This window comes from Gymnodraco acuticeps, unplaced genomic scaffold (assembly GCF_902827175.1).
Source record: "Gymnodraco acuticeps unplaced genomic scaffold, fGymAcu1.1, whole genome shotgun sequence".
Lineage (NCBI taxonomy): Eukaryota > Metazoa > Chordata > Actinopteri > Perciformes > Bathydraconidae > Gymnodraco > Gymnodraco acuticeps.
In genome coordinates this window covers 3,292,048-3,319,953 of record NW_022990235.1, presented here as the reverse complement: position 1 = coordinate 3,319,953, position 27,906 = coordinate 3,292,048, and the positions used below count along the sequence as shown (strand labels likewise).

Sequence of the window (27,906 nt, the reverse complement as noted above, 5' to 3'; positions counted from 1 at the left end):
ACGCGCATGCGCAGTGCCGGCTGGGGTCGTGAAGGCACCACCGTCACGCGCATGCGCAGTGTCGGCTGGAGCCGTAAAGGCACCACCGTCACGCGCATGCGCAGTGCCGGCTGGAGCTGTAAAGGCACCACCGTCACGCGCATGCGCAGTGCCGGCTGGAGCCGTAAGGGCACCACCGCCACGCGCATGCGCAGTGTCGGCTGGAGCTGTAAAGGCACCACCGTCATGCGCAGTGCCGGCTGGTGTTGTGAAGGCACCACCGTCACGCGCATGCGCAGTGCCGGCTGGAGCCGTAAGGGCACCACCGCCACGCGCATGCGCTGTGTCGGTGGGGATTGTCGAAATGGGGCACCACAGTGCTCAGACACTGGAGGGCCCCATAACACAACAAATAGAGACTCAGAGGGGAAGAGACGTGACATCTCAGCTGGCTCTAAGGAGCATACAGCGGGAGATGCTCACGACATCTGCTTGGGTTTCTCAAGACAGTTACACGGAGCTACAGACTCCAAGTCACCGTCACCCCTCCCTCGCTTCTCGGGCATTCTGCATTCGCAGGCCTGAGGAGAGTCAGCCCATATTCTGGAGAGAGAGATTCTCTCACTCCTATAAAAGAGGGCTATATCTATTGTACCCGCCGAGCAGAGTCAGGGCGGCTTCTATTCCAAGTACTTCCTCGTTCCCAAACGGGGAGGGAACGGAATTCGGCCAATACTTGATTTAAGGGCTCTGAACAAATATCTAAAAAGATATAAGTTCAGAATACTCACTCACACATCTCTGCTGCGGCTCATAAGACAAGACGACTGGTTTACATCAGTCGACCTGAAAGATGCGTACATCCCAGTATATTACCCACACAGGAAATATCTGGGATTCGCATTTCAGGGGATCTGTTATGAATACAGAGTACTCCCCTTCGGTCTGTCTCTCAGTCCAAGGGTGTTTGTACGATGTACGGAAGCCGCGATAGCCCCGTTAAGACAACAGGGTATTCGCCTGGCGACCTACCTGGACGACTGGCTGCTTCTCGCACAGTCGGAGCAGGAGGCTGTTACGCAGACAAATGTCCTCGTAAAGCACCTGCTCAACCTGGGTTTCATAATAAACACAGAGAAGAGCATGTTGTGCCCCGCGCAGACTATACTCTTCCTGGGTTTACGCCTGAACTCGGTGCCCTTTTCAGCTCGCTTGTCAGCGGAAAGAGTGAAAGCTTTCAGAGCTTGTCTCGCTCTTTTCCAGCTGCGCAAACATGTTCTCTTCAGATCATGCCTGCGATTGCTGGGGCTCATGGCATCAGCCATCCTGGTCGTACGACTGGGACGCTTACACATGAAGGAGTTTCAGCGCTGGGTGGCCGCCCTAAAACTAAACCCCGCGCCATGGCGCGCGGAGAGTTATGGTTACTGTGAAATGCGTAATGGCACTGCGCCACTGGCTGCACCCGACTTTTCTAGTACGAGGTGTGCCTATGGGTGCTGTCCTTTCACGGAAAGTGGTCACCACGGACGCATGTCTGACAGGTTGGGGAGGTATTTATGAAGGTTGCCCGGTGAGGGGTCTCTGGAGCAGAGACCTCCAGCGGGCGCACATAAATTACCTGGAGCTTTTAGCGGTGTTTCTCACCCTAAAACGCTTTCTGCCTTTCCTCAGGGGACATCACGTCCTCGTGAGGACAGACAATACGACCACAATATCGTATATTAACCGCCAAGGGGGTTTGCGTTCTCTCCAGTTACACACACTGGCGCGCAAACTGATCCTATGGAGCGGTAGACGTCTCCTCTCTCTGAGAGCGACGCACGTACCGGGAGTGATGAACCTCGGGGCAGATCTACTGTCCAGAGGTATACCACTTTATGCAGACTGGACTCTACATCCAAGGATTGTGAGCCAGCTGTGGGTGCGTTACGGCAGAGCCGCGGTGGATCTGTTCGCATCGAAAGACAACGCTCAGTGTCAGCTGTTCTTTTCGATGCGCGATCTAAATGCACCGTTAGGCGTGGATGCACTCACGCACGATTGGCCCCCGGGCCTTCTGTACGCGTTCCCACCCCTGGCTCTGATACCCCCAACTCTGGCCAGAGTGAGAGAGCAACGCCACACACTTATCCTGATAGCTCCGCACTGGCCAGCTATGTACTGGTCAGCGGAGATATATCAGCTGCTGTGCGGGCAGCCATGGCAGCTCCCACTACGCAGGGACATACTGTCCCAAGCGGGGGGGGGCGATCTTTCACCCACACCCAGAGCGCTTGGCTCTATGGGCCTGGCCCGTGAGTGGTACAATCTGAATACAGTGTGACATGAAGCTGACCCTGGCAGCTGCCAAGCGAGCCAGTGGCACTCATGCGCTATCTGTACAGTCTTCATGCACTCAGTTTGCCCCAGGGCAAACAGAGTGTGGTTGAAGCCCAACCCTACCTTTATCTTAAGGCGGTTGGTTCAGGTACCACATTTCGTCATTGAGGCATCCTCCCCACCACTGTATTCCTCTGGGGAACAGCGGCCGGATTTGCCGTGTCCAGCCCGTGCTTTACGCACGTACAGGGACAGATCAAGGGTGCTTCGTCATAATGACCAACCCCTTGTGTCCTGGGCTAACCCTTATAAGGGCAACCCTGTTACTAAGTGTAAAGGAATATTTTGGTCTTGTTAAAGTATATAGAGTTTAGTGATTTGTCCTCGGGAATCTGTTTAATAGGGTTGAAGTGTATTCCTGCCTGTAATGTGATCCATAGCTTCTCAGGAAGACACAGGTCAAGAGGTCATCTGATGTCTTGTGGGGGAGAAGCTTGGCTCATGTGGGTTTACAATGCAACGAGTCTTTGTCTCGACATCTGGCATGCATTAAAGGAAAACCCGCGTGTTTTAGGGCCCTCCTCTTCTTGTCTGTATAGTTGGGTTCTTGGCGCTTTTAGGCTTCAGAGTTTGTTGGGATCTTACATGAGAACTGTGATATGCTGTGAACTCTCCGGCCGTTCAGGCTCTCAATAAATATCAGTGTATTGACAGGCGAATCCAGTTTCACTCATTTCATGATTGGCTCAACATTGCTGCAAAGAACTTTTTACTTCACAATTGGCGTCGCGAACGGTTACCAACAAATCGTCGAGCTGGTGAGTGTAATTTCAAATCTATATTTTGACATTGCCTCGCCAGACTCTGTGATTGACGGTATAAAAATTACCTGTGGAACAGATAGATGCAATATTTTTGGTTTCCTCTGTGTGTGTGCACGGCAAATATTCGGAGAGACCTTAAAGAGGGCATCAGTAATGTGGAACTTCGGTTTAAAAGCAATGTAAAGATTTGTACTGAAACGAATCGCCGAATTCTGGAGATTTCAACGGTTTAACTAGTTAAATCAACTCGCCTCGAAATTTTCCTGTTGCTGCTGCAGGTGCAGGGTGTGGGTAATTCCCCTCCCCCCCCCCCCCTGTGGGGAGCAGCACACACGAGGATAAACAAAGCACAGTGTCGTATCTTCTTAAATCGCACCATTATGAGTTTTGGAACTAAACAGAACTATTATTAACGGGAAACGTGATACGAAATATTACGTCACGCTGTGTTTCATAAACTGAGGGGTTGTTGAATTTGGCTGGTGTTAAAATAAAGGGTACTGAATTCATTAAAAGTCTCTGCTCTCCGGATCGGGGAGGGCAGAGCACCACTAAATTAGCATAGTGGTTGTTGATTGAGAATAATGTGGTTATTACTCTTCAGCAGATTCCGTTCTTAGAATTAATTAAATTAATTAATATCTCTGCTCTCGGTCGGTTGAGCAGTTTTACCACTACATTTGCATAGTGGTTTTGATTGAGAATAAGGTAGTTTATTGCTCATCAACAGAATTCCCCTCACCCCTGTGGTGAACGGCACACAAGGAATGTTTAACAACACAGACTTGTATTTTCTGTTAATCACACCATAAGCTCAAGAACTAAATTGAGCTATTAAATGGGAAGGGTGGTGGCAGAATATTACATTCACACTGTGTTTAATAAATTTACGGATTATTGAATTGGATGTTGTTTAAAAAAAAAAAATAATAATAACAAATAAAAATAAATAAATAAATAAAAATAAGTACTGATATTTCCCTACCCCCGCTGAAGTTTCCCTAATTCGGATTAAAATTAAACTGGATGAGTTTAGCTGTCATCTGATATTTGTTGCGGGTTCATGTTTGTTTGTATAATTGTTTCGTGTTTGTTTGTATACCTGCCGTCTTGTGCATGCTTTCTAACAACTAATAAATGAATCAGTCCACAGCCAAGGTAAAATGAATCTAAATTTCCGCAAAAGGAAAATAAATAGCAAAAAAGCCTCTGTTTTACACCCGGGAACCTCAGAGGCATCACTGCGGGTCATCTGTCTGCTCAAATAGGTCAATGTTGTATTATTTGTTTCATTTATTCTTAATCTATGTATTGTATGGTAATAATGAAAATAAAATAACCTAATGTATTGAACACATTCCGAAACAAAGCAGATAAGACAAGACTCAGACATAATGGTGATTGAACTTTTTTTGCACGATTGATGCAAAATGAAAACTTTGTCATTATCTGTTTCCAACTGGCCACTGGAATCAGATAATGGATATGAGTTGAAGTTCAATTACAGTTTTAAATATAGTTCAACATCCTTTTCTATACTCTGCTTGGTGCTGCAGAAGAAGAAAATAAAATAAAACGCAAGACACGGGGTCAGAGACAGGCGTGACCTCTGGAAGGAGAAGATAATCTGAAGCAGACCACGGCGCGACCCATTGGGGGTTTTATGACCACAGCACAAAGAGGAACATCTAATTGCAGCAGTCAGTTTATAATTTTGCCAGTACTGTTGAGCATTTTCAAAATGTATTTTCATGCCTCTGTGCATGGCTTAGTCTTTCTATCTGCATAGCCACTGGTGTAACTAAGTTCATAAACTTAACAAGTACTATACTTGGGCACAATTTTGAGATACTGGTATTTTATTTGAGTATTTAAATGTTTTGCCATTTTAGCCATCCGCTCCACTACAGTTCAGTGGTACATGGTGTATTTCTACTCCACTACATGTATTAATACCTTTTAGTTACTTTCAGATCTGGATGAATGATGTGAAATCTAATCAAGTGTTGAATCAGACTTTAGTTCCACCTGGAGTAAATCCACCAGCTACCCTGCAGTATACAAAGTCATTCAAACTAGCTGCACCTTCACCAGCTTTGAGAACACTTTCATGATCAATCATTATAAAACATATCATATATAGTATTCTGAAATAAACCAATCTGCACAGTGACTACTTCTACTGTCGCTATTTTCACTATATTTTGATGACAAATACCTTTATACTTTTACTTGAGTAACATTTTGAATGCAGTACTTTTACTGTAACATAGTATTCCTACACTCTGGTACTTCTACGTTTACTCAAGAACAAGATCTGAGTACCTAAGCTAACGTTAGCCAGGAACATTTTCAGTTCGCTTCAAGCTCTGCCTCTCCGACAGGGAGCTCTGCTCTGAACACCCCGTTCTAACAGCTGTTCTCCAGCGGTCCAGTCTGTGCCACAGTCACTCCGGACCACACAGCTAATATTAACGAACACATCCGTAGGCAGTAATGTACATGAACGCGTTCATATTTTGGGCGAACGTGAACTGAACGTACTGTATTTCCGCTAGATGAACGTAATTGAGAACGCGTTCATTCTCAGCGCTGTACATAACGGCGTTCAAGAGTGCGTTCATTCTCAGCACTGTATTATAACGGCGTGGTGTTGTTGCAGGAAGTCCCGACGGGGAATACTTTTGCGGTAGTACATCTCTATATACATCGATACAACATTACGTGTTGATAGAAATCATCACATAATGAAATAAGACCCCACGGTTTGATGATTGACAGGTGTGTGGGCTATCTTCCATTTTGACACACAGAACAAGGGGGGGCGATCCACCCGTATCCAAAAATGTAAAGTAATTCAAACAGACTCGTCCCTCTGTGAGGAGCAGCAGGTTCAGCTTCATTTAAATATGTCGTGCAGTAATAGATGGATTTATTTTTTTCATCTCAAGAGAGAATGTGTATTTTATGTTAGTATTTCAAAAATCTCCTGGGGGAGAATCCCCCCAGACCCCCTGCGGGGGTTGGGTTTTCAGCATGTGAACTCTTTCACTTGTGAGGAAATGGCAGGATTGGCTCCAGGTCGCCTTTTTATTTACTACAAGACAAATGTTTTTATTTTATTTTAATTTCATACAGTTCAATTTGGATTGAGACAGGGAAATATTCTAAACCTCACGCGTGGCGTTTCACTGACAAGGGGGCGATATAGCGTGTATGTAATTACATTTCAAATACTGATTTGAGCCCCACCACTGTATGGGTTAGCCCTACCATAGATTATCTAACACAAATACTCGGGAGCCGATAAGTCAATTAGTTGCTTATCGCGACAGGCACACAATAAAACAGTGGAAACAAACATGTGTTTGACTTTCATTAGTGAATGAAACTGTGTGCCCTTTATAGTCTGTGTCCAATATTGTGTATTTGTATATATATATTATATATATATATCCTAAATATATGCTAAGGTCCCGCTACGGACACGATAGCAGTCGCTTCGTGCGCATGTGTGTAATTAAACCCAGTGGTGGGCCGTCAGGGCCAGCAAGGCCTTCTCTGCTGGCCTAAACATCATCAGAATATAAATTTAATTTTGATATATTTTTTCCACAAATATGTATTAAATTATTCCCCATAGTCTATTCTTTTCATTTCATAGCTTTCCTCTTGGTTGCGCTGCTTCCAGCCTCAGAACAAGATTTGGAGGGCTGGCCTTTATGTTAGAGCTTTTATCCAATCATATTTCAGCCATAATGTGTTGCCAGGGTCCAAGAAATCTGCCCTTAGGCCTTCAGAATCAACAGTGCGGGCGCCTGTAGCTTAAAGTGAACGGGAAAAAAACTGTGGCGTTAACCAATCAGATTTTGAGTTGGCGACAACGGGCCAGCTAGCAGGCGTACGATGACGTCAGCACGTGCACGTCTTTTGATTGGATACGCACTATTGAGAGGCAGAGCTATGTAGAGCTAGCAAACTGAACTTGAATTTGAACGAGCTAATTTGTGTAGATTTCTACAAGCTGTTTTTTTTCAACCCACAATGGCTGAAGGAGAAGAGATCGATTTGGTCGCAGATATAATTACAACGCCATTTTCAAGACGAACTTTTCAAGAAAAGCTAGACATTGTGAGAAGAGAACGGCCAACCCCGACGCTAGCGAGCCTATCACAGCGGGGAAAAGGGTTTGTCCGCCACTTTCAAATCACTAACTACGAGCGGTACCCCTGGCTCACAGCCTCCGAGAGGCACTGCAAATTGTACTGCTGGGAATGCCTGCTATTTGCAAATGATCGATTTGGTGTTTGGAGCCACACTGGATTTGCAAACTTGAGTTGTCTAACCAAGGCAGCAACGAGACACCAAAGCACGGCTGGGCACTTACAAGCAATGGTGCTTTTGAAAACCTTTGGGGACACCCGAGTGGATCTACAGCTCAACGAACAAGTGCGACGGGAAACGTAGCTCCACAACGAAAGGGTGAACAAAAATAGGGAAATATTGAAAAGACTGATTGATTGTGTCCTGTTTTTGGGTAAACAGGAACTTTCATTTAGGGGACATGATGAAAGCGCAGAGTCCAGAAACAGAGGAAACTACGTGGAGCTTCTTTCTTTGCTTGCTGAGAACAACACAGACTTGCATTACCACCTGTCCACAAACAATAATTCAGGTAGGACTGTGTCGGACATCACTGAAGGCCTAGGTGTGAAATGCACGGCCCGCCACTGATTAAACCCATGATATCAAAATCTCACTCCAGCCAGGTACCCAAAGTTAGCAACCCTGCCCATACCCCAATAATATTTTATTGCAGATCAACATGAATCACACAAACGACCTATTTTGGATTCAAAACGGCAAATTTCCCCAAAATATGACAAGTTTGCATCCCTGCCTGTTATCGTTTTCATCACGGAGCTGGAAAAATGGTGTATTGATTACTGATCTGTGCAAGTCCAATTTGTTAACTGACTTTGGTTCTAATGTTAATGTTAATTTGATTTCAACCCATAAGTAATTATTTAAATTAACTCAACATTCCACATGATGGATTAGTGTTCCACATTTTTCCCACTAATTTGTTTATGATTAGGCCAATGGTAAAGAGAGACATTGATGACCCTGTGTCCTTTTGTTAGCACGTGGTTCCATTTTGTCTAATGGCGTTGGACAGCTTCACTAAGAGTCACCCAGTTCTACCCTGCTACAGTCCGGCTGAGTGCAGTCACAGAGATGCTATGGCTGCTCTACATGACATTAATGGTTTGGTCCGAGAATGGACACCATTTCCTGCTCCCAGAGAGAATGACGCTCCTCACACTGAACAATACAGCCATTGACACTGTCTCACGTGGGTCTGCTCCCCCCCACCGAGCCATGAACTGGAAGCTGGAAGTCTGCTCTGAACACTTGGAACTGTCACACCAGCACCAACCCTTGGGTCAGTTAGATGAGACTAACGGCTTCACTTAGGGCATATGGGTCAGAAATATGACTCTCGTTACCACGGAGTGGGTTGTTTGTTTTTTAAGGCTGTTCATACTGCTATGCAGAGTGAAGAGCCCCTACTATTTTAACAAATAGGCCTGTCAGGGGCCTCTTACTGTCTACATCTGCATGTATTCACATTATATGGACCATGTTTACACCTGTTGAAACTAGGGCTGCACGGAACTCAGGCTACAATACAACCATTTTGTTCTGCTCTAACGATTCTACATCAAAATAGTTCGTTTTTATTGTTTCCAATGATAACGTCACCTTAAGTGGAGGAATGCAAACCTGTTTTAAAATGTAAGGTTTTGAATTTCTTTGACATTTCTCAGTAATGACACCCTCAGACGCCCACTATCATTTATGCCAGTGGTTCCCAAACTTTGTTGTGCCCAAGGCACACCAAAGGACAAGTAAAAAAATCTCAAGGCACACCTATTGTGAAAAGATAGCCCTTATAACATGTGTTATCACTCATATTATGTAAAGTATCTGTAAATGTGCATAATTATTTACTAATGCCAAATAAAATTTGACAAAGACAACTATATTACGAAATATTTCCGAAATTAATTTGAAACTTTATCAAATTAGCCTTCATCAAACCAGCAACACACTCATTTACACCAGACAGGTCACAAAATAGAAAATGAGGCAAAAGAAACTCAGCAGAAATTCAGCACAGACAACTGTCAATGCAAGGAAGCTGCATTGTCCATGGTCCGGAACTACAAATTATAAATGTATTACTTTAAAAACAAATGTAATATATTACACTACTTCGTTACTATCTACATAAAGTAACTCGGTACTTTACTCGTTACTTTCCTCGCCGAGCACGTACAAACTGCGCATGCGTGAGTGGCAATAACTTTCCTTACCAGCAGGCGGCGGTAGTCAAGCCCCCAGGTAGTGCGCCGGACTCAGATGAAAATATTCGTGCTGGCCAAACGGCGGTACTACACTTCCGGTTTGGTTGCCAGGCCCGGAAACACTTTCCCCATTGACTTACATGGGGAAAGAGTGGTCTGTAACTCGTTGGATAATTTTTTTAACTAAATAAACTACCCAGTATGAACACTTGTATAGCCCTTATTAAAAAACATTCGTTCCTCAAGTTGTAAAACATTTGCTAATAACGTTATTCTGGGAGTTATTTCCCTCTGCATTATGAACGCGCATCTAATCCACGGGACCGCGCAGCCCGGCACGTTCATGTTACGTGTCCCGACCAATCAGAGCACACTGTGCTCACAGGGAGGGTGCTGGAGCCAGGCTCTGGCTGGAGTTTTTGGAGCTACAACGAGCGTTAAAGGCAGAGAGTGAAATTCAGTGAATACACGTAGTTTACAGAGATGCTGTATGAGGAACCAATGTGAGTTGCGTTTATCTTTACCCATGGATGCACAATGGGAACGGATCCATATCGTCTTACTGCCATCCCACGCAGTGGCGTTTTCTCCCGGAGGCCAAGGGAAGCCAGGCTTCCCCTGTTTTTTCGGATTGTAGTTATAATTTAAATAAATAAATACAAACACTTTGTTTTGTTTCGATAATTCTCCTTTGCTGTGTGTTGCTGCCGGCCCGTCTCTCCCCCATTCTCATTGAGTATTTTACAAAGAGTGAAACAAACAGCGCCCCTCTAGATGTTATGGTGAAACAGTAGATTGCACTCACTGTTGCGAGAGGAGGCCAGCCGAATCTAGCTTCCCTTGGTGAAAAAAAATGGAGGGATTGACCAATCAGATGAGGCCCACGTGATGCCCCTGCCAACCTGTGATTGGTCAGGGCCATGCCAAGGGAAGCTAGCCGCCTCTTGCTTCCCTTCAGAGGCGGCTGGCGGCTGGCGATTTGATTGGACACTGCCATCCAATCAAATCACATCAACATCAGTTTTAATACTGTAACTGTCATCACCGCCGTTAGAAATTATCAAGCAAATGAAGTATTATGGAGGGTGGAGATTTGGCGTACTTAATCAAACATAACTTTACTAAACTTCCGCTACAGCAGCAACTACAAATTAAATCAGATGACAGGCCAATGCCCGCACTCGAGCTGTGTACGCAGAGGAAAAAGGGAGAGAATCGGACGTTCAATGAGGACAATTATGTCCGCACGGAGTGGCTAACTGGAAGCGCTAAACTTCAGCGTCTAATTTGCTGGACATGTCTTCTTTTTGACAAGGATTCGTGCTCCCTGAACAATCCTTGGGCAACTTCAGGATTCATCGACCTTGCCAACCTGTCACGGGCAATTGAGAGGCACGGTAAATCCAAAAATCACATAGATTGTGTGATTGTCTGCATACATTAATAAGTAAAATGCTTAAATTAATAAGGAGAGAGTTTCAGCTGGAGAGTGCGTGCGGACCTTTCGGTTAGATAACAGGCGTGTGCAAGTCCTGCATCTGTGTGATACAAATGTGTGTCAAATGATACCGGGCGCTGTAATCACTCATCTGGTTACGTTATTGACCACCCCCCGACCCAAAAAATGGGCTTCCCCTACATTTTCCCCACGCCACGCTACTGATCCCACGGAGCTGTAATAATGGATATATTGCACATGTTTGCTGTAATTCATTGTCATACTACATGGGCTGTATGATTGAATCTTGTACCGTAAATGTTGTATTAAATGGAGTTAATATTACCGATATCACTAGATCATTACTAGCTAGCCGCTAGCTGCTAACTGCCGCCTCGTTCATATCAAATCCATGGCGGTAGTGTGTATTTGTCATTTAATACAGGCAACAACCGGAAGACAGAGAAGAAGAATAGACTGCGTGATATAAAAATAATGGGCATACCTCCACCCCTCGATAGTTATCGCTGACTCAGCCATGTTTATGCAGCACTGCACGTGGAGATGTGGACGCGCAAGTCGCGCAGATTACGTACATAAACCTACAAAGTACTGATATAGTAAATTAAAAAATAAATGATTATTTTTGTGTAGTTGTATATTGAAAAAATAATGTATGGTTGTCACAAAATCCCACGGCACACCCGGACTTGCCTCACGGCACACCAGTGTGCCGCGGTACACCGTTTGGTAACGGTGGTAACTCAGATGCTTACATGGACTTGTATGTTTTTTCCTTCATATCTAACAGAAATAAGAGAGAAAGAGATGGGAAAGTGAGTAAAGAGGGATAGGAAGGAGGAGAGATATTTGCGAGTTGCATACTGACTCTGAGTTTTCTCGATTAATAGCTTATATAGACAATACCATGCTTAAATAGACTCCTAAGTTATTATTTCATATGTGACAATATGTAAGAAAAGAGGGGAAGAGTCAAATTATATTGAGAAATTGAGCAATTGATTTCATATTGGAACATTCATTTCTCAAACCTATGTTTTATGGAAGAGGAAATGTACTTCTGATAAACTAATCCTTGATCAAACGGTAAATGGTGAATTAATATAACATTTATAATCATTGAGAAAGGGTTATTCCACAGGGACTAGCTCACATTTAACTTAAAATAACATTTCTCTGCTTTGGACTGATGAGTATATGATTCTTGCATGTTAAATGACTAACACAAACCTTACATTTATAATGTGCATGTCTCAGGAAGGCTCCCAAATCATTCTGAGGGGGCCTATCCTCCATCCATCCATCCATCTTCTTCCGCTTATCCGTGGTCGGGTCGCGGGGGTAGCAGTTCCAGCAGAGAGCCCCAAACTTTCTTTTCCCTGGCGACATCAACCAGCTCTGACTGGGGGATCCCAAGGCGCTCCCAGGCCAGCGAAGAGATATAATCCCTCCACCTGGTCCTAGGTCTACCCCTTGGTCTCTTCCCAGCTGGACGTGCCTGGAACACCTCCCTAGAGAGGCGCCCAGGTGGCATCCTAACTAGGTGCCCGAACCACCTCAACTGGCTCCTTTCGACGCGAAGGAGGAGCGGCTCAACTCCGAGTCCCTCCCTGATGACCGAACTTCTCACCTTATCCCTAAGGGAGACACCAGCCACCCTGCGGAGAAAACCCATCTCGGCCGCTTGTATCCGCGATCTCGTTCTTTCGGTCATGACCCATCCTTCATGACCATAGGTGAGGGTAGGAACGAAAATGGCCCGGTAGACAGAGAGCTTTGCCTTCTGGCTCAGCTCCCTTTTCGTCACAACGGTGCGGTAAAGCGACTGCAGTACCGCTCCCGCTGCTCCGATTCTCCGGCCCATCTCACGCTCCATTGTTCCCTCACTCGAGAACAAGACCCCGAGATACTTGAACTCCTTCACTTGGGGTAAGGACTCATTCCCTACTTGAAGTGGACAGTCCATCGGTTTCCTGCTGAGAACCATGGCCTCAGATTTGGAGGTGCTGATCCTCATCCCAGCTGCTTCACACTCGGTTGCGAACCGATCCAGTGAGTGCTGAAGGTCGCAGACTGATGAAGCCATTAGAACCACATCATCTGCAAAAAGCAGTGGTGCAATCCTTAGTCCACCGAACTGCAGACCCCCTCCCCCATGACTACGCCTCGAAATCCGATCCATGTATATTACAAACAGGATTGGTGACAAAGCGCAGCCCTGGCGGAGGCCAACCCTCACCGGAAATGGGCCTATCCTATTTTTGTAATTGAATGATAATGTGCTAATCCATTACCTTGAGTTGTTTGCACTCAGGAAAACATCCCTATCAAGTGTTAAACAGCTCTGAAGGCGAAGGGTCAGAGAGAAAAGCACACTCTGCGGCTGCAGAGAGCAACTTATCCACGGGCAAGGAGGTCGTTCGAGATGAGAGGATTCTAATCTTCAACTTTCTGATGAGATGGGATGCTTCTTCATTTTCGCTCGCAGGACGAGCGATGGCTTCAGAGGTCGTCATACAAGGTTTCCATGTTTCTTGGAGGAGCAGATGTTTTCATAACCTCTCCCATCACGGGGGGGGGCATCTGGATGTGCCACTTGGAATAGGCAGGTGCACTGCTCTCAAGCAGATAGCAGAAGGAATACAGGCAGATGAGCCTCTGTTTCACTGGGAGATCATAAAGCGCTCACTGAATTGAGCCACAAAAGCAGAGCAATTGGGGGGGATTGAGATATGGCGCTCTGATGAAGAAGAGTTTTGAGCCAATCAGCACCTCAGTGCTAATCTACAGTATCAGGATGCCTTTACACACCAGACATTCTGTGTCATAAAGAGAGGAGGAAAACATGTCTTCTAGCTCTCGTACAAAGATAACATTTGAATTGAATGACCAGATGATTACAGATGTACAATTAATGATTGTTTTTGTATTCCCAATGTGTTAAATAGTGGTGATAAATATATTTTATCAGATTACACTTTCACACTAAACTAATTAATTAATTGATATTTTCAGATTTATAAGGTATTGAACAATAAGATATTTCTAATATTATAACAGACAATGTTACTATCCTTAATCATTACCAGGTAAGAACAGATGTTTTGATGTTGATTACAGTTGATGCTCTGAATAAAGAACAGATGTTTTGATGTTGATTACAGTTGATGCTCTGAATAAAGAACAGATGTTTTGATTTTTTCCTTTTCAGGTCGTTATACAATAAAATGTTTGATTCTTCAGATTGTTAAACATTTTGAGAATTGTTTAGTTTTCCCTTCAGATTTTGAGATGACATAATGATTGATAGTTGAAGTCTGATTTATACCTCAATTGGATTTATTATAAATCCTAAATTCTAATTGTGTTTTAATAAGTAATTGCCTTGAAGTAAATCTTTGAGATGTAAGCTGATTTAGAATTTGTGTTTGATGAAGGAGATTAACTGAGTGATAAATGATAAAATATCTTATTCTTGAAACATATATTTTGCTATAATATTGTTGTATTTCACGTGTTTATTATTGTGCTTTTGACAAATGATGCCAAACACTGAAGAGAGATGATTTTATTATGATTGATTGTATCATGTCATGGTGATTGAAGTGTTTTCAATCTTGTTCTACTTTTGATGTAATTAATGTGAGTGAGCCCACACAACTCTGAAGACGCTTATTGACTTAAGTATTGACTGAAATATTCTTTAGACTAATGTTAATTGATTATCATAAATTGATAAAAGGGTGGATCTGTAAAGGAATATTTTGGTCTTGTTAAAGTATATAGAGTTTAGTGATTTGTCCTCGGGAATCTGTTTAATAGGGTTGAAGTGTATTCCTGCCTGTAATGTGATCCATAGCTTCTCAGGAAGACACAGGTCAAGAGGTCATCTGATGTCTTGTGGGGGAGAAGCTTGGCTCATGTGGGTTTACAATGCAACGAGTCTTTGTCTCGACATCTGGCATGCATTAAAGGAAAACCCGCGTGTTTTAGGGCCCTCCTCTTCTTGTCTGTATAGTTGGGTTCTTGGCGCTTTTAGGCTTCAGAGTTTGCTGGGATCTTACATGAGAACTGTGATATGCTGTGAACTCTCCGGCCGTTCAGGCTCTCAATAAATATCAGTGTATTGACAGGCGAATCCAGTTTCACTCATTTCATGATTGGCTCAACATTGCTGCAAAGAAGTTTTTACTTCACACTAAGCAATGGCTCTCCCACTGGTTTCTGGAAGCAATTGCTTTGGGGCCCATATGAGTCAGAGTTCGCAGGCACCCTCGGGTCCGCGAGCTCTTTCGACTCAGGGTCTGGCTGCATCCTGGGCTCTGTCCAGGATGTCTCCCATCCAAGACATTGGTGCAGCGGCGAGCTGGTCCTCGCCGCTCACTTTTGTCCGCCTCTTAACAGGCTGGACGTTCTGCTCCCAGTGTGACTCAAGCAGTGCTGGGCACCTGGTTGAGTCAGAGCTCTACCTGTTAAGTTCTGGTTGGTTTGGTGATTTTCGAGATAAGCTCGTCTGACAATACGGGAGCTACAATTTCCCATAGTGAGACATCGAACGGAGTGTTATGAATGAGAACTATAGGTTACTTACGTAACCCCAGTTCTCAGAGTAACATGAAGTGAGATGTCTCACCAGACGGCCCTCCTTGCTATGGTGAAGCGAGAAGAGGTGCTTATTTTGAATGATGCATGCGTCGTGGCGCAAGCTACTTATAGGGGGTGAATTCCCTGACGCTGACGTCAAGATCACCAGCCAATCAGGATTGGCGTAATGAGATTGATGCTTCTGTTTGCTCCGCGATGAGGCGCATCCCATAGTGAGACATCTCACTTCATGTTACTCTGAGAACTGGGGTTACGTAAGTAACCTATAGTTTTCATATTAGCTGCTAATGATAGCGACCAGAGTGTATGGCAGCTTCCTGTTTTGGGTATTCTGGATACGCATCACTCTCACTCCTTATTTGGTAACGTGTGTGGAACTTCCCCTGGATTCTATTGGCTCTAACGGTTAAACAGAGATGTCAATAATCAAAATCGACGAAGGGGGGCCAGAGATACAAATACACCCATTTCCACCTAAATGACCCAAGAAGTGTTTTTTGTTTGTTGCTAAACCTCTCTATAAAGGTCAAATGCCACTTGTTTTGCATCAATTTTGATACAGGGTGCTTATTATATGTTATAGTTTGGATTCCTAAAGTTTTTAGTCTCCGATCCCATCATTCAAGTGTGGTTTTCACTATAATTTACATTTTTTTACTATGTTCAATCTGAATTTACTTTAAAATAAAAAAAATCTATATTGATTCTGACTCTTCTACATCCAACTCACAGGTTTATCATTGCTTTGAGAAAAAAGATGATTAATTTACCCTTTTTAGAAGTGAAGTTATGGTCATTTGTTCTCGGAATGTCATTTTCGAGCCTGAGACCTGGAAAACAGGCTCGGGGCTCAACAGGTTAAACCATTGATGAAATGGTGTGTTTACTCAAGTCAAAATTAATGATAATATAATTGGCATTTATATCCAAAAGTAATAGAGAGTTACATAACTTTTATATTTCTTCACAGTAATTGTAACAGAATACATTTTTAAAGTGACCCTCCCAACCCTGGTCTTACCTTTCCCGTGGATCTCACTCCCTTCCAGACGCAGAAGTAGCAGAGGGCCCAGGCCAGAAGAAGGTACAAAGCAAGGTCCCCCTGTATGTTTCCCAATGCCTCTATGCCAGTGGAGATATTCAGCACTCGTCGTCTGTAGAGACCAGGGTACTGTTAAATAATTATAGGTAGCATTTCCATTCAGTCCTCATTATTTGTTCCTATAGCAATCCAAACCAACTGACCTAAAAGGTTAGGGGATATAAAATGGCAAATAGCTCCACTGTTCACACTCAGCTTTATGTTGATTAAAATAAGTTTTGATATATATATTTGGAAATCACAAATGGATGCAGTCACTCCATACTAGTCTTTGATTGACAAGTTAAAAAGTATATTATGAAAGGTTTCATGTTAGAGAGCTTAGCAAACTACTCAAAAATACATTCTTGAATGTGCAATGAAAGGGTCTTCATACCTTCAGCACACAGGAATTAGGAATTATTCTGGCTCATTAGACCTCTTTTGTAGGTGAATTTAGGGGAAGCTTTGTTGGGAGTGAGGTGTTAACCGTCCCACCCGAACACATTGCAACTAAAAACATCAAAAGAGGGATTGAGATTTCAAACAGTCTGTACATGTCTACAGTGTCCTAACAAAAGGTTTAATCAGCCAAAAATAAATGAAAGATTGAGTGTGTAAGAACTTTAATTGAAATGAGTCAGGGTGTTAAACTGTTCAGTGCCGATCTCCATATATATATGTGTATACTGTATATGTATTGATTACATTATGTAGAGCTTTACCAGCAAGGAATAATATAAGGCCAAGAAAGTACATAATAGAGGTGGAAGGTGTCTTGCTCATATGGTACATTTTGGAAAAGCTCTGCTTTGGTCCACACAAAAATGAAAATACACATCTGCAGATCAGTTATATTTTCTTGTTATCCTTAAATATTTTTGGATCATTTTTTAATAAGTTCTATGTTATTGTGATAAAAACTTACTGCCAAAACTCTAGTATAGACGATGATGCATTCACAGGCGAGGTCCAGTTAGCAGTGATGTTAAAGTTGTTCAATACCACACAAGAATCTAAAATATATCAAAGTATTGTTAAACACACACTGAAAATGCTTGCTCAATAACATCAGTACTACATGAATTGTTGCATACTAAAACAGTAACCAGTTTAGAAAACTAAATATGATCGTAGCAAGTGCTTTCTATTTGCAAGTTAATGCTTGAAAACATTTTTTATTTACCTGTATTCCATGTGTTATTGCATGTGGCCCATGGCAGCTCAGCAGAGAATGAGGCAAACAAGTAGAGAAAAGCCCAGGCTAAAATCACAACGTAGCTGATACAGCCATAGAAAATGATAATTTGGCTGGCGTATCCTATGCCTGGAAACAACATAAAATGTGAACAACAATGCTTTGCAGTAGTTTTTCTGTCTTGACTTGCTTTACTCCTGTAAGGTATTCCTCACCTTCCAACAAGGGACAGACCATTCTCCAGCATATGATTCCTCCCTGACTGGTGTACTGGCCCAGGGATACCTCCAGTATGAACAGAGGAACACCACAGGTCACAAGGAACAGGATGTAAGGAATGAAGAAGGCACCTGCATAAATAAAGCACTGTTAACATGGTATAGCACACATACAAAGAACACAATAATCACATACTCTTTCACATTTCTGTTACTCCTTAGATATTTGACTTCCTCTCTTAATTGATGCAAGCAACTGTTCTTTTTCTCTTTTAAATGCTCAATGGGAAATGTTATGCCACCAGGGGTCTCTAAATCAAAACAATAACAGGATGATTGGTGGAGTTATGAAGTAGTGTGAGATCATGGGGGTTGTTGTAGTAGTTAGGATTAGTTTATTGTTAAGCATGTTTTACAAGAGCCAAAAGCAGATGTCTTCTCCACAAGAAAGTTTAAAGGTCACCTATTATGCAAAATCTACTTTTTCATGTATTTATTTGATCAACATGTGTCCCCTCTGAGATTCTGAAAGTTGCAGGAAAAATGATTCTCTCTCTTTTGTCCTGATCCATTTATATAAAAACTGAAAAATGAGCTGATCAGATTTTGGCCACTTTGTGATGTCATAATGGTTTTTTTTGGGTTGTGTAACCATTAGCCAATAACCAACCACAGTAACACGACTTGACACTTTTAGAGAGGCTTGAAAGATGTTAACAAACCAGTGAAAGGGTTGATGGAAGACAAATTATGAAAATATAATAAATAACATTAGCTGGTAATGTCTGCATTTAACCTAACCACACTGCAGAGTAGAAAACCACACACGAAAATCAGCTTTAGTTATCTTTAAGACAACTTCATTAAACAACTAAAACAAAGATAATATATTGCTAAGTCAGTGCTTAACTGTCCTCCCCATCTCTATGCTTTTAGTGTTATTTAAGTGTTAATATAAATATCATTTAACAAAATGTATTTGTTGTACTGTAACATTCAACTTGAAGGTTAATAAGGTTTATCATTGTCCTGTATGTTGCCAGAGAAGTTATGACTAACTTCTGTTGAAGGCATCTGAAACAGGGGTAAAAACTGAGTTTGATTATAATAATATATTAAAATCATAGAGTGAGTTTCTAGATACTGAAATACACAGGGTAAGTAATCATAAAAACATAAAACCAACACACTTCAAATACTGCATACTGCAAACTAAAAGTAATGTATTAAAACAAATCCATGCAAACACTGTATTTTCAATTGTGCAATTATTAAACCAATACTTAAGGCTCTCAATATATTACAGTAGGTTTTCACTGCAAATGAAACATTGCCAAAATAATTAACATTTATATTTATATTCATGATGCCTCAACAAATATTAATAATGCTATCAGTCAAAATCATCCTCTGCTTTTTTTATTATGTGTTTTTTTTCTCAAAACACAATGTAGTGTACTTTGCATAACTGTGGTTACACTTTTAGTTACACAATAATACATCTATTTATAAATATAAATGTCAATATATTTATTTAATTTTTTATATCACAGTTGAGGTCAATATTTTTAAAAGGCAAGAACCCTTGTGTAAAATGTACCATCATATTTGTATTCACTATAGTTTTTATTAAAAAATGAAAGACTTTGAAAATGTTGAATGCCAGTTCTGACACTACACTGCACTTTTTAAACCTGAGCTTGGGGTACCATTAGTAAACTGAGAGAAAGTAGTAAACAGGAATACTCACCACCACCATTTTTGTAGCACAGATATGGAAATCTCCACACATTTCCCAGTCCAATAATAGCACCAGCCACCGACAGAATGAACTCCTTTTTGCTGCCCCATTTGCCACGCTCTGTGACTTTTTGTGAAGAAGCCTTAGGAGGGAGATGGCACAGAGAGTCTGCCATGCTGCTGAGCGAGAAATGGTCTTATGAGAGAGTGGCATAGGTCCTTGGGATTTTGGAAAGACTGCTTTGGGATTGTCTGATGCCGATGACTATGGGGCTGGATATTTAACAGACTGCAAGATGTTGTAGCCACAAGGGGGACCTCTAGATATGACGCAAAAGTTTGCCTCTTACAAAAGCACCATGCTCCTCATCGACAAAGAGGAGTGATATATTGGGTGTGACTAATCCTATTTGGACATATTGAAGGATTTGAAAGCGAGTCTGAACACCAGAAGATTAATCTTTTTTACCTGAAGCAAAACCAATTTCAAGACACTCAAAAAATACAGATTACCCTATTAATGTTAGGATCTGTCTGTGTTGGTGTTTTTCTTGTCTTTTTCTATCTTTGGGTTTCCTGTTTTATTTTGTAAAGTGTTCACCCCCGTTTCCTGCCTGTTTGCTTTCTGTCTGTTTCCCTCCCCGATTACCCGATTGTGTTCACCTGGTACCTCTGTGTTTTCTCCTCCCTCCTCACCTGTCTCGTGTTTATGTGATTAGTCCTGGGTGTATTTAAGTTCTGGGTTTTCTGTCTCTCTTTGTCGGGTTGTCTTGTGTTATGACCAGTTCATCGGTGAGTGTGCCGTGCTGTCTTTGTGTAGCCTATATCTAGCCTTGAAATAAAGGAATTATTGTTACTCTAATCTGCATTTGGGTCCTGCTTCCTGCACACCGTAACAGCCCCCGTAACATTACAACCCGACCATAAATATGGGCCCAGCAGATCCCTTTGAGCAGGAGCTATTGGAGTTTTCCTTTGCTTTGGATGACTGCTCGTATCGATGGTTGGGAGCGTCCAGGGTTCAGCAGCGAGAGGCTGTTCTGGCAGAGGCACGCCGGATTACGATGGAGAAGCCAGGCTTGGTTAAGTTCTTATCGGGCAGGATTTTGGATTTTCTCACGGTGTGTTATCCCCTGCCTGACAGCCCCAGGCCTCCCAACTCCCGTTTTGATACCACACGCATTGGTGTGGTCCGTCTGGCGTCAGCCCCTGCTTCTCACCCAGTGTTTGCTACTGTCCAGGAGCCATTAGCTGGTACTCGTCTGGCCTTTGGAGGTCCACGGAGCCTCCAAACGGCTCCTAAAGGAAGGAGTCGCAAGACCAGGTTGGCAGCACGAGCCCAAAGGGCCAGGGTTCCAGAACCAGTTCAGCCCCCAGCAGCCATGGTTACAGCCCCAGTACAGGCCCCAGCAGCCATGTTTCCGGCCATGGTTCCAGACCTAGTACAGACCCCAGCAGCCATGGTTTCAGCCCCTGTTCTGGCCCCAGCAGCCATGGTCCCGGCCCCAGTCTCGGCCCCAACAGCCATGGTTCCAGACCCAGTCCCGGCCCCAGCTGCCATAGTCCCTTCTCTAGTCCCTTCCCTAGTTCCTCCTCAGGTCACTTTCCTAGTCCCTTCTCTAGTCCCTTCTCTAGTCCCTACTCAATTCCTTTCTCAAGTCCTTTCTCAAGTACCTCCTCTAGTCACTTCCCTAGTCCCTTCTCCAGTTCCCCCTTTAGTCACCTCTCTAGTCCCCTCTCTAGTCCCCTCTCCAGTTTCCTCTCAAGTTCCTTCTCTAGTCTCTTCTCGAGTCACCTCTCGAGTTCAATCTCAAGTCCCTCCTCTAGTCCCCTCTCTAGTCCCTTCTCTAGTCCCTACTCAAGTCCCTCCTCTAGTCAATTCCCTTGTCTCATCTCTAATCCCATCTCTAGTCCCATCTCTTGTCCCATCTCCAGTCCCCTCTCCAGTCCCCTCCTTTAGTCCCTCCTCTAGTCCCTCCTCGAGTCCCCTCTCGAGTCCCCTCTCGAGTTCCCTTCTCTAGTCCTTCCCCTAGTCCCTCCTCAGGTCACTTCTCTAGACCCATCTCAAGTTCCCTCTCGAGTCCCCTCTCCAGTTCCCTCTCAAGTTCCCTCCTCTAGTCTCTCCTCTAGTCTCTCCTTTAGTCCCTCCTTTAGTCCCTTCTCTAGTCCCTCCACTAGTCCCTCCTCGAGTCCCCTCTCTAGTTCCCCTCTCGAGTCCCCTCTCGAGTTCCCTTCTCTAGTCCTTTCCCTAGTCCCTCCTCAGGTCACTTCTCTAGACCCATCTCCAGTTCCCTCTCAAGTTCCCTCTCGAGTCCCCTCTCCAGTTCCCTCTCGAGTTCCCTCCTCTAGTCTCTCCTCTAGTCCCTCCTTTAGTCCCTCCTTTAGTCCCTTCTCTAGTCCCTCCACTAGTCCCTCCTCGAGTCCCCTCTCTAGTTCCCCTCTCGAGTCCCCTCTCGAGTTCCCTTCTCTAGTCCTTTCCCTAGTCCCTCCTCAGGTCACTTCTCTAGACCCATCTCCAGTTCCCTCTGAAGTTCCCTCTCGAGTCCCCTCTCCAGTTCCCTCTCGAGTCCCCTCTCCAGTTCCCTCTCGAGTCCCCTCTCCAGTTCCCTCTCGAGTTCCCTCCTCTAGTCTCTCCTCTAGTCCCTCCTTTAGTCCCTCCTTTAGTCCCTTCTCTAGTCCCTCCACTAGTCCCTCCTCGAGTCCCCTCTCTAGTTCCCCTCTCAAGTCCCCTCTCGAGTTCCTCCTCTAGTTCCTCCTCTGGTTCCTCCTCTGGTCCCCTCAGGAGTCCCCTCTCTAGTTCGCCTCTCGAGTCTCCTCTCCAGTTCCCTCTCGAGTTCCCCCTTGAGTCACGTCTCAAGTCCCGACCCAATGTCCTGGTCCGTTGGAGGTTCCGCTGGGGGTCCTGCCAACTCCAAGTACTGTCCCGTTGGAGGCCCCGTCAACTACTCCTCTGCCGGGGGTCCTACCAATCCATGTACTGTCCCATTGGAGGTCCCGCCGACTACTCTCCTGCCGGGGGTCCTGCCAACCCTTTGTCCTGTCCCGTTGGAGGCCCCGCCGACTACTCTCCTGCCGGGGGTCCTGCCAACCCTTTGTCCTGTGCCGTTGGAGGCCTCGCCGACTACTCTTCTGTCGGGGGTCCTGCCAACCCTTTGTCCTGTCCCGTTGGAGGTCCCACCGTCTACTCTCCTGCCGGGGGTCCTGCCAACCCTTTGTCCTGTCTCGTTGGAGGCCCCGTTGATTACTCACCTGCCGGGGGTCCTACCAACCCCATGTCCTGTTCCGTTGGAGGTCCCGCAGACTGCTCTTCTGCCGGGGGTCCTGCCAACTCCATGCCTTGTCCCATTGGAGGTCCCGCAGACTGCTCCTCTGCCGGGGGTCCTGCCAACCCTTTGTCCTGTCCCGTTGGAGGTCCCGCCGTCTACTCTCCTGCCGGGGGTCCTGCCAACCCTTTGTCCTGTCCCGTTGGAGGGCCCGCCGTCTACTCTCCTGCCGGGGGTCCTGCCAACCCTTTGTCCTGTCTCGTTGGAGGTCCCGCCGTCTACTCTCCTGCCGGGGGTCCTGCCAACCCTTTGTCCTGTGCCGTTGGAGGCCCCGCCGACTACTCTCCTGCCGGGGGTCCTGCCAACCCTTTGTCCTGTCCCCTTGGAGGTCCCGCCGTCTACTCTCCTGCCGGGGGTCCTGCCAGCTCCTTGTCCTGTCTCGTTGGAGGTCCCACCGACTACTCTTCTGCCAGGGGTCCTGCCAACCCCATGTCCTGTGCCGTTGGAGGTCCCACAGACTGCTCTTCTGCCGGGGGTCCTGCCAACCCCATGTCCTGTGCCGTTGGAGGTCCCGCAGACTACTCTTCTGCCGGGAGTCCTGCCAACCCCATGTCCTGTGCCGTTGGAGGTCCCGCAGACTGCTCTTCTACCGGGGGTCCTGCCAATTCCATGTCCTGTGCCGTTGGAGGTCCCGCAGACTACTCTTCTGCCGGGGGTCCTGCCAACCCCATGTCCTGTGACGTTGGAGGTCCCGCAGACTGCTCTTCTGCCGGGGGTCCTGCCAATTCCATGTCCTGTGCCGTTGGAGGTCCCACAGACTACTCTTCTGCCGGGGGTCCTGCCAACCCCATGTCCTGTGCCGTTGGAGGTCCCGCAGACTACTCTTCTGCCGGGGGTCCTGCCAACTCCATGCTTTGTCCCGTTGGAGGTCCAGCAGACTACTCTTCTGCCGGGGGTCCTGCCAACTCCATGTCTTGTCCCGTTGGAGGTCCCGCAGACTGCTCTTCTGCCGGGGGTCCTGCCAACCCATGTCCTGTCCCGTTGGAGGTCCCACCGACTGCGCTCCTGCCGGGGGTCCTGCCAATCCTGTGTCCTGTCCCGTTGGGGGTCCCGCCGACTGCCCTCCTGCCGGGGGTCCTGCCAACCCTATGTCCTGTCCCGCCGACTGCGCTTCTGCCGGGGGTCCTGCCAACTCCTGGTCCTCTTCCATGGGGAATCTTGCCGACACCTGTCCCACCGGCTCCGGATCCTGTCCGGTCGACACCGGCTCCTGCCCGGCCTCCGGAGCTGTCCGGTCTTCGCCCTCGAGCCCGGCCCCCTGAGAGTCGCGGTCTTCGCCCTCGAGCCCGGCCCCCTGAGAGCCGCGGTCTTCGCCCTCGAGCCCGGCCCCCTGAGTGCCGCGGTCCTCGCCCTCGGGCCCGGTCCACTGACTCTTCCTGCCGTTGCCTTCGCCCTCGGGCCCGGCCCCCTGACTCTTCCTGCCGCTGCCTTCGCCCCTCCATGGTCCTCACCTTGGACTCTGTCTTGCCCCCGGGCCGTCCGCCCGAGTCCCCCTTTTTGGACTCTGCCTTGCCCCCGGGCCGTCCGCCCGAGACCCCTTCCTGGTCCTCTGCCTTACCCCCGGGCCGTCCGCCCGACTTCCCCTTTTTGGACTCTGCCTTGCCCCCGGGCCGTCCGCCCGAGACCCCTTCCTGGTCCTCTGCCGTGCCCCTGGGCGGTCAGTTCAGTCCCGTCCTCCTGACCCCCTCCACCCACCCTGGTGGCTTAGTGATGCCACCGTAACAGCCACCGTAACAATTAACCTGTCATATCAATCAATGATAGTGTGGCATGTCATATCAGGAATTCTACATAAGCACTTTTTTGCTTTCTACCTGATTCTACTCTTTCTACCTGAGCTAAAGTCAACTTGCCAAGTTGTATTTTAGTACTATAATGTTATAGTGATGTCATGTTTGTATTAAATAACAACATGCAATTTCTGATGTGAGAATCAGTCATGGCACACCATGCATAAACATTTATCACTTTACACAGTATGTGATACATTATTCAGAATCATGTATAATCACGCCACCAGGTCCTAGACCAAACAATGTTGACTAAATCTTGGTCCACACTGTTCAATAACAATCATTGTTTCATTTATTGAAACAAAAGCCATTTAAGTTACCCTTGTGAAAGGATAAGAACAGAGCTGCTATGATAAGTGTTCAAATCAATTAGTCATATAGTCGATTAATTGTAATTGTTGATGTAATCTTTCATGCAGAAAGGCCATTAAATGGGTTTTTTAACCTCTCCATGTGGAGATTTTCTGCTTTACATTGTTTCATATCATTAAATTGAATATATGTAGACTGACAGGTCAAAACATTTAAATAAATCACCTTGAACTCTAAGAAAACTTTTTTTTCCTATTTTGTACACATACACATAAACCCCCAATCCTGTGTTTGCTTATAAGACTTAAAATATTTCATTCATTAACCCAAAATAAGTCCATAATTCTTATCAAAATGCCTTAAAATCAGTATTTCAAAAATGCTTGTACTTATTGTTCTTGTATTATACTTTACACCCGCACATGGGGAAATGACCACCTTAGGATAGTCCATAGATGTTAGGAAAAGCCGTTTTGTAAAAGTTAGTTAAAACAGTCTACTCTGATCCTTAGTGGAAGTGTGCTACAGAGCAAATGAGCGAGTTCTGCAAAGGCTCTATATATCACCATTTGTTTTTTATCTTTTCCATGGGACTTGTAGTACTAATACTAAATCTACAAGGTCCTCATCTTGACTTAACCTCCAGACACCAAGGGTCTCTCACAGAAAGCATGCCGAGTGTGAAGATCTCTTGAGGCCCTTTAAAATACCAAACAGTAACAAAGCACACATCTCACATTCCTTCTTTGGGTCGGCTACAGTTGCTTTTATTGCACTAGAAGCAGTGCTTGAATTGGAATGAAAAAGGTGCCAGTACTCTAAAATCAGCAACTTTTTCAAGTCAATTTTATATATACAGCCCACAAACAAGAATTTGGCTACTATAATGCTGGTGGGTTTGTCTCTTTACTACTGTATATTTTAGAAAGGTTCACTGTACTTAACATTTTTTATGATAGGCAGCGGATATGGCTAAAGCTCAGTAAGGTCAATATTAACTGAAAATATAGCAATCAAAGTCTAGATCTTCTGCTGAAGACACATGAAGCAGAGACCTTTCAGGTGAGAGCCCCTCTGGTGGTGTTCAACATTAATGACAAGGAAACAAAGCTCTGGTCAGAAGCATTTTTTATAAAAAGCTTTAACAAAATTAAGTATTTCTGTACATTTTGAATGCAATCTAACTTTCCAACTCAGAAAACGAAAAACGAAAAAGTGCCAAAAGTCTTCTCACATGGCTGAGCTGCTTTGCAATATACTTCACCACTGAAGAATACAAATATGTATAAAGTAAACTATGATGCAATCTAACTTTCCAACTCAGAAAAATGATAAAGAGCATGAACAAAGAACATGTAAAAACAAATGCAAAATTTGCACAATCTAAAATGAGAAACTGTAACTGCAAGTAACAAAGTCTGAGCCATGGTAAAGAGTTACATTGAACACCAAGCTGATCAGATAACTCCCTGGTTGGTCTGAAGTCCTTCTATCTCCAGGATCTGTACAAATCGGCACATTATGCCAAAAGTCTTCTCACTGGGTGAGCTGCTTTGCAATATACTTCACATTGTTAGAAAAGGCTCCAGAAGGCCTTGGGGACATCAGTATCAGGGGCTGGAGCTGGACAGGCTCTTTCATCAGCACTTCTCCTTCCCTTTGCCAGCCAGGACCTCACATACTGTTCCGGATTGAACTGTCCTAGTGATGGTCCATTACATTTAATGAAAACCAGGCTGGACAGTCGGCTGACAGAGAGAGCATTCCTTTTTGCAGTAAGGATATCGTTCATGCAGCTGAATGCCCGCTCACACTCACTAGTGGAGACAGCGATGGTTCGGACTGCTTTCAGTAGAGGCTCCATGGCAGCAGGTGTACGGGATGCCCTGGTTTCCTTGTATTCGCGAAAGCCCTGAACAGTCTCTCTTCTGTCCACTTTCAGCACTTCGCACAAACGTAGCACCTCTACGTCCCCATACTGTACGTCTAACTCCTCTTCAGGCCAACTTCCAGGATGGATAACTTTCATGTCCTGGATTAGCTGATTGTCCCGGGCCTCCCGGCCATGTAATGGGATTTCTCTTATGCTGACATGAGAGGAGGTTGTGGAAGTCATTCTGTGTCTCCGATTCTCTACCATACTGCGGAAAAAACTGACCTGCATGAATCTGTACAAGCCTGCCATTCTCACGCAGGGCAACACCCTTGAAGGACTTCTCAGCTAGAGCTGTATGAACTGTAGTCATGTGTGGGCCAGGCATGGTGACCATGGATTCAAAAACTCGTATTTATCGAGTTAAGAGCCTATCTGCTGTAGGCAGTGTCATCTCTCTTTTTTGGAGTTGCCGAGAGAGGTCGCTGAGCTCTGTGAGCGCATCGTACATCAGTCCCAGATTGCTGACAAACGTTGCAGATGTGAGCACATCATCCAGGCCCTTGTACTTTGCTCTGTCTCTGGAATCCCTGCTCGTGTCGTTTGCAGCATTTGTGAAGTGATCATGAAGCACTCGGTAGTTTTCCCAGACTGCTCTGACGCTCCTTTCACTTGAAGCCACCCAGCGGATGGACAAAACACGCCCTATCACCAGGAGACGCTGTCTCGACTGCTTGCGCACACTGCGCTAACTGCCTCTGATTTTTGGGGGAGGCATGGAACAAGGAATAGAGTTTGTCAAAAAAGA

At 45.1% G+C, this 27,906-nt stretch overlaps 1 protein-coding gene across 1 annotated transcript in view; it reads right to left on the bottom strand.

The window, feature by feature from the left end:
* Positions 1 to 20,052, bottom strand: part of slc6a11a (solute carrier family 6 member 11a) — a 42,986-nt gene extending 22,934 nt beyond the window's left edge. The window contains exons 1-5 of the mRNA XM_034219186.1: positions 19,808 to 20,052; positions 18,055 to 18,189; positions 17,828 to 17,968; positions 17,570 to 17,657; positions 16,582 to 16,714 (exon numbers count right to left, since the gene is read on the bottom strand). Coding sequence (XP_034075077.1) covers positions 16,582 to 16,714; positions 17,570 to 17,657; positions 17,828 to 17,968; positions 18,055 to 18,189; positions 19,808 to 19,973 — 663 coding nt within the window. The 5' untranslated portion in view covers positions 19,974 to 20,052. The remainder of the gene's footprint in view (positions 1 to 16,581; positions 16,715 to 17,569; positions 17,658 to 17,827; positions 17,969 to 18,054; positions 18,190 to 19,807) is intronic.
* Between the last annotated feature and the right edge of the window lie 7,854 nt (positions 20,053 to 27,906).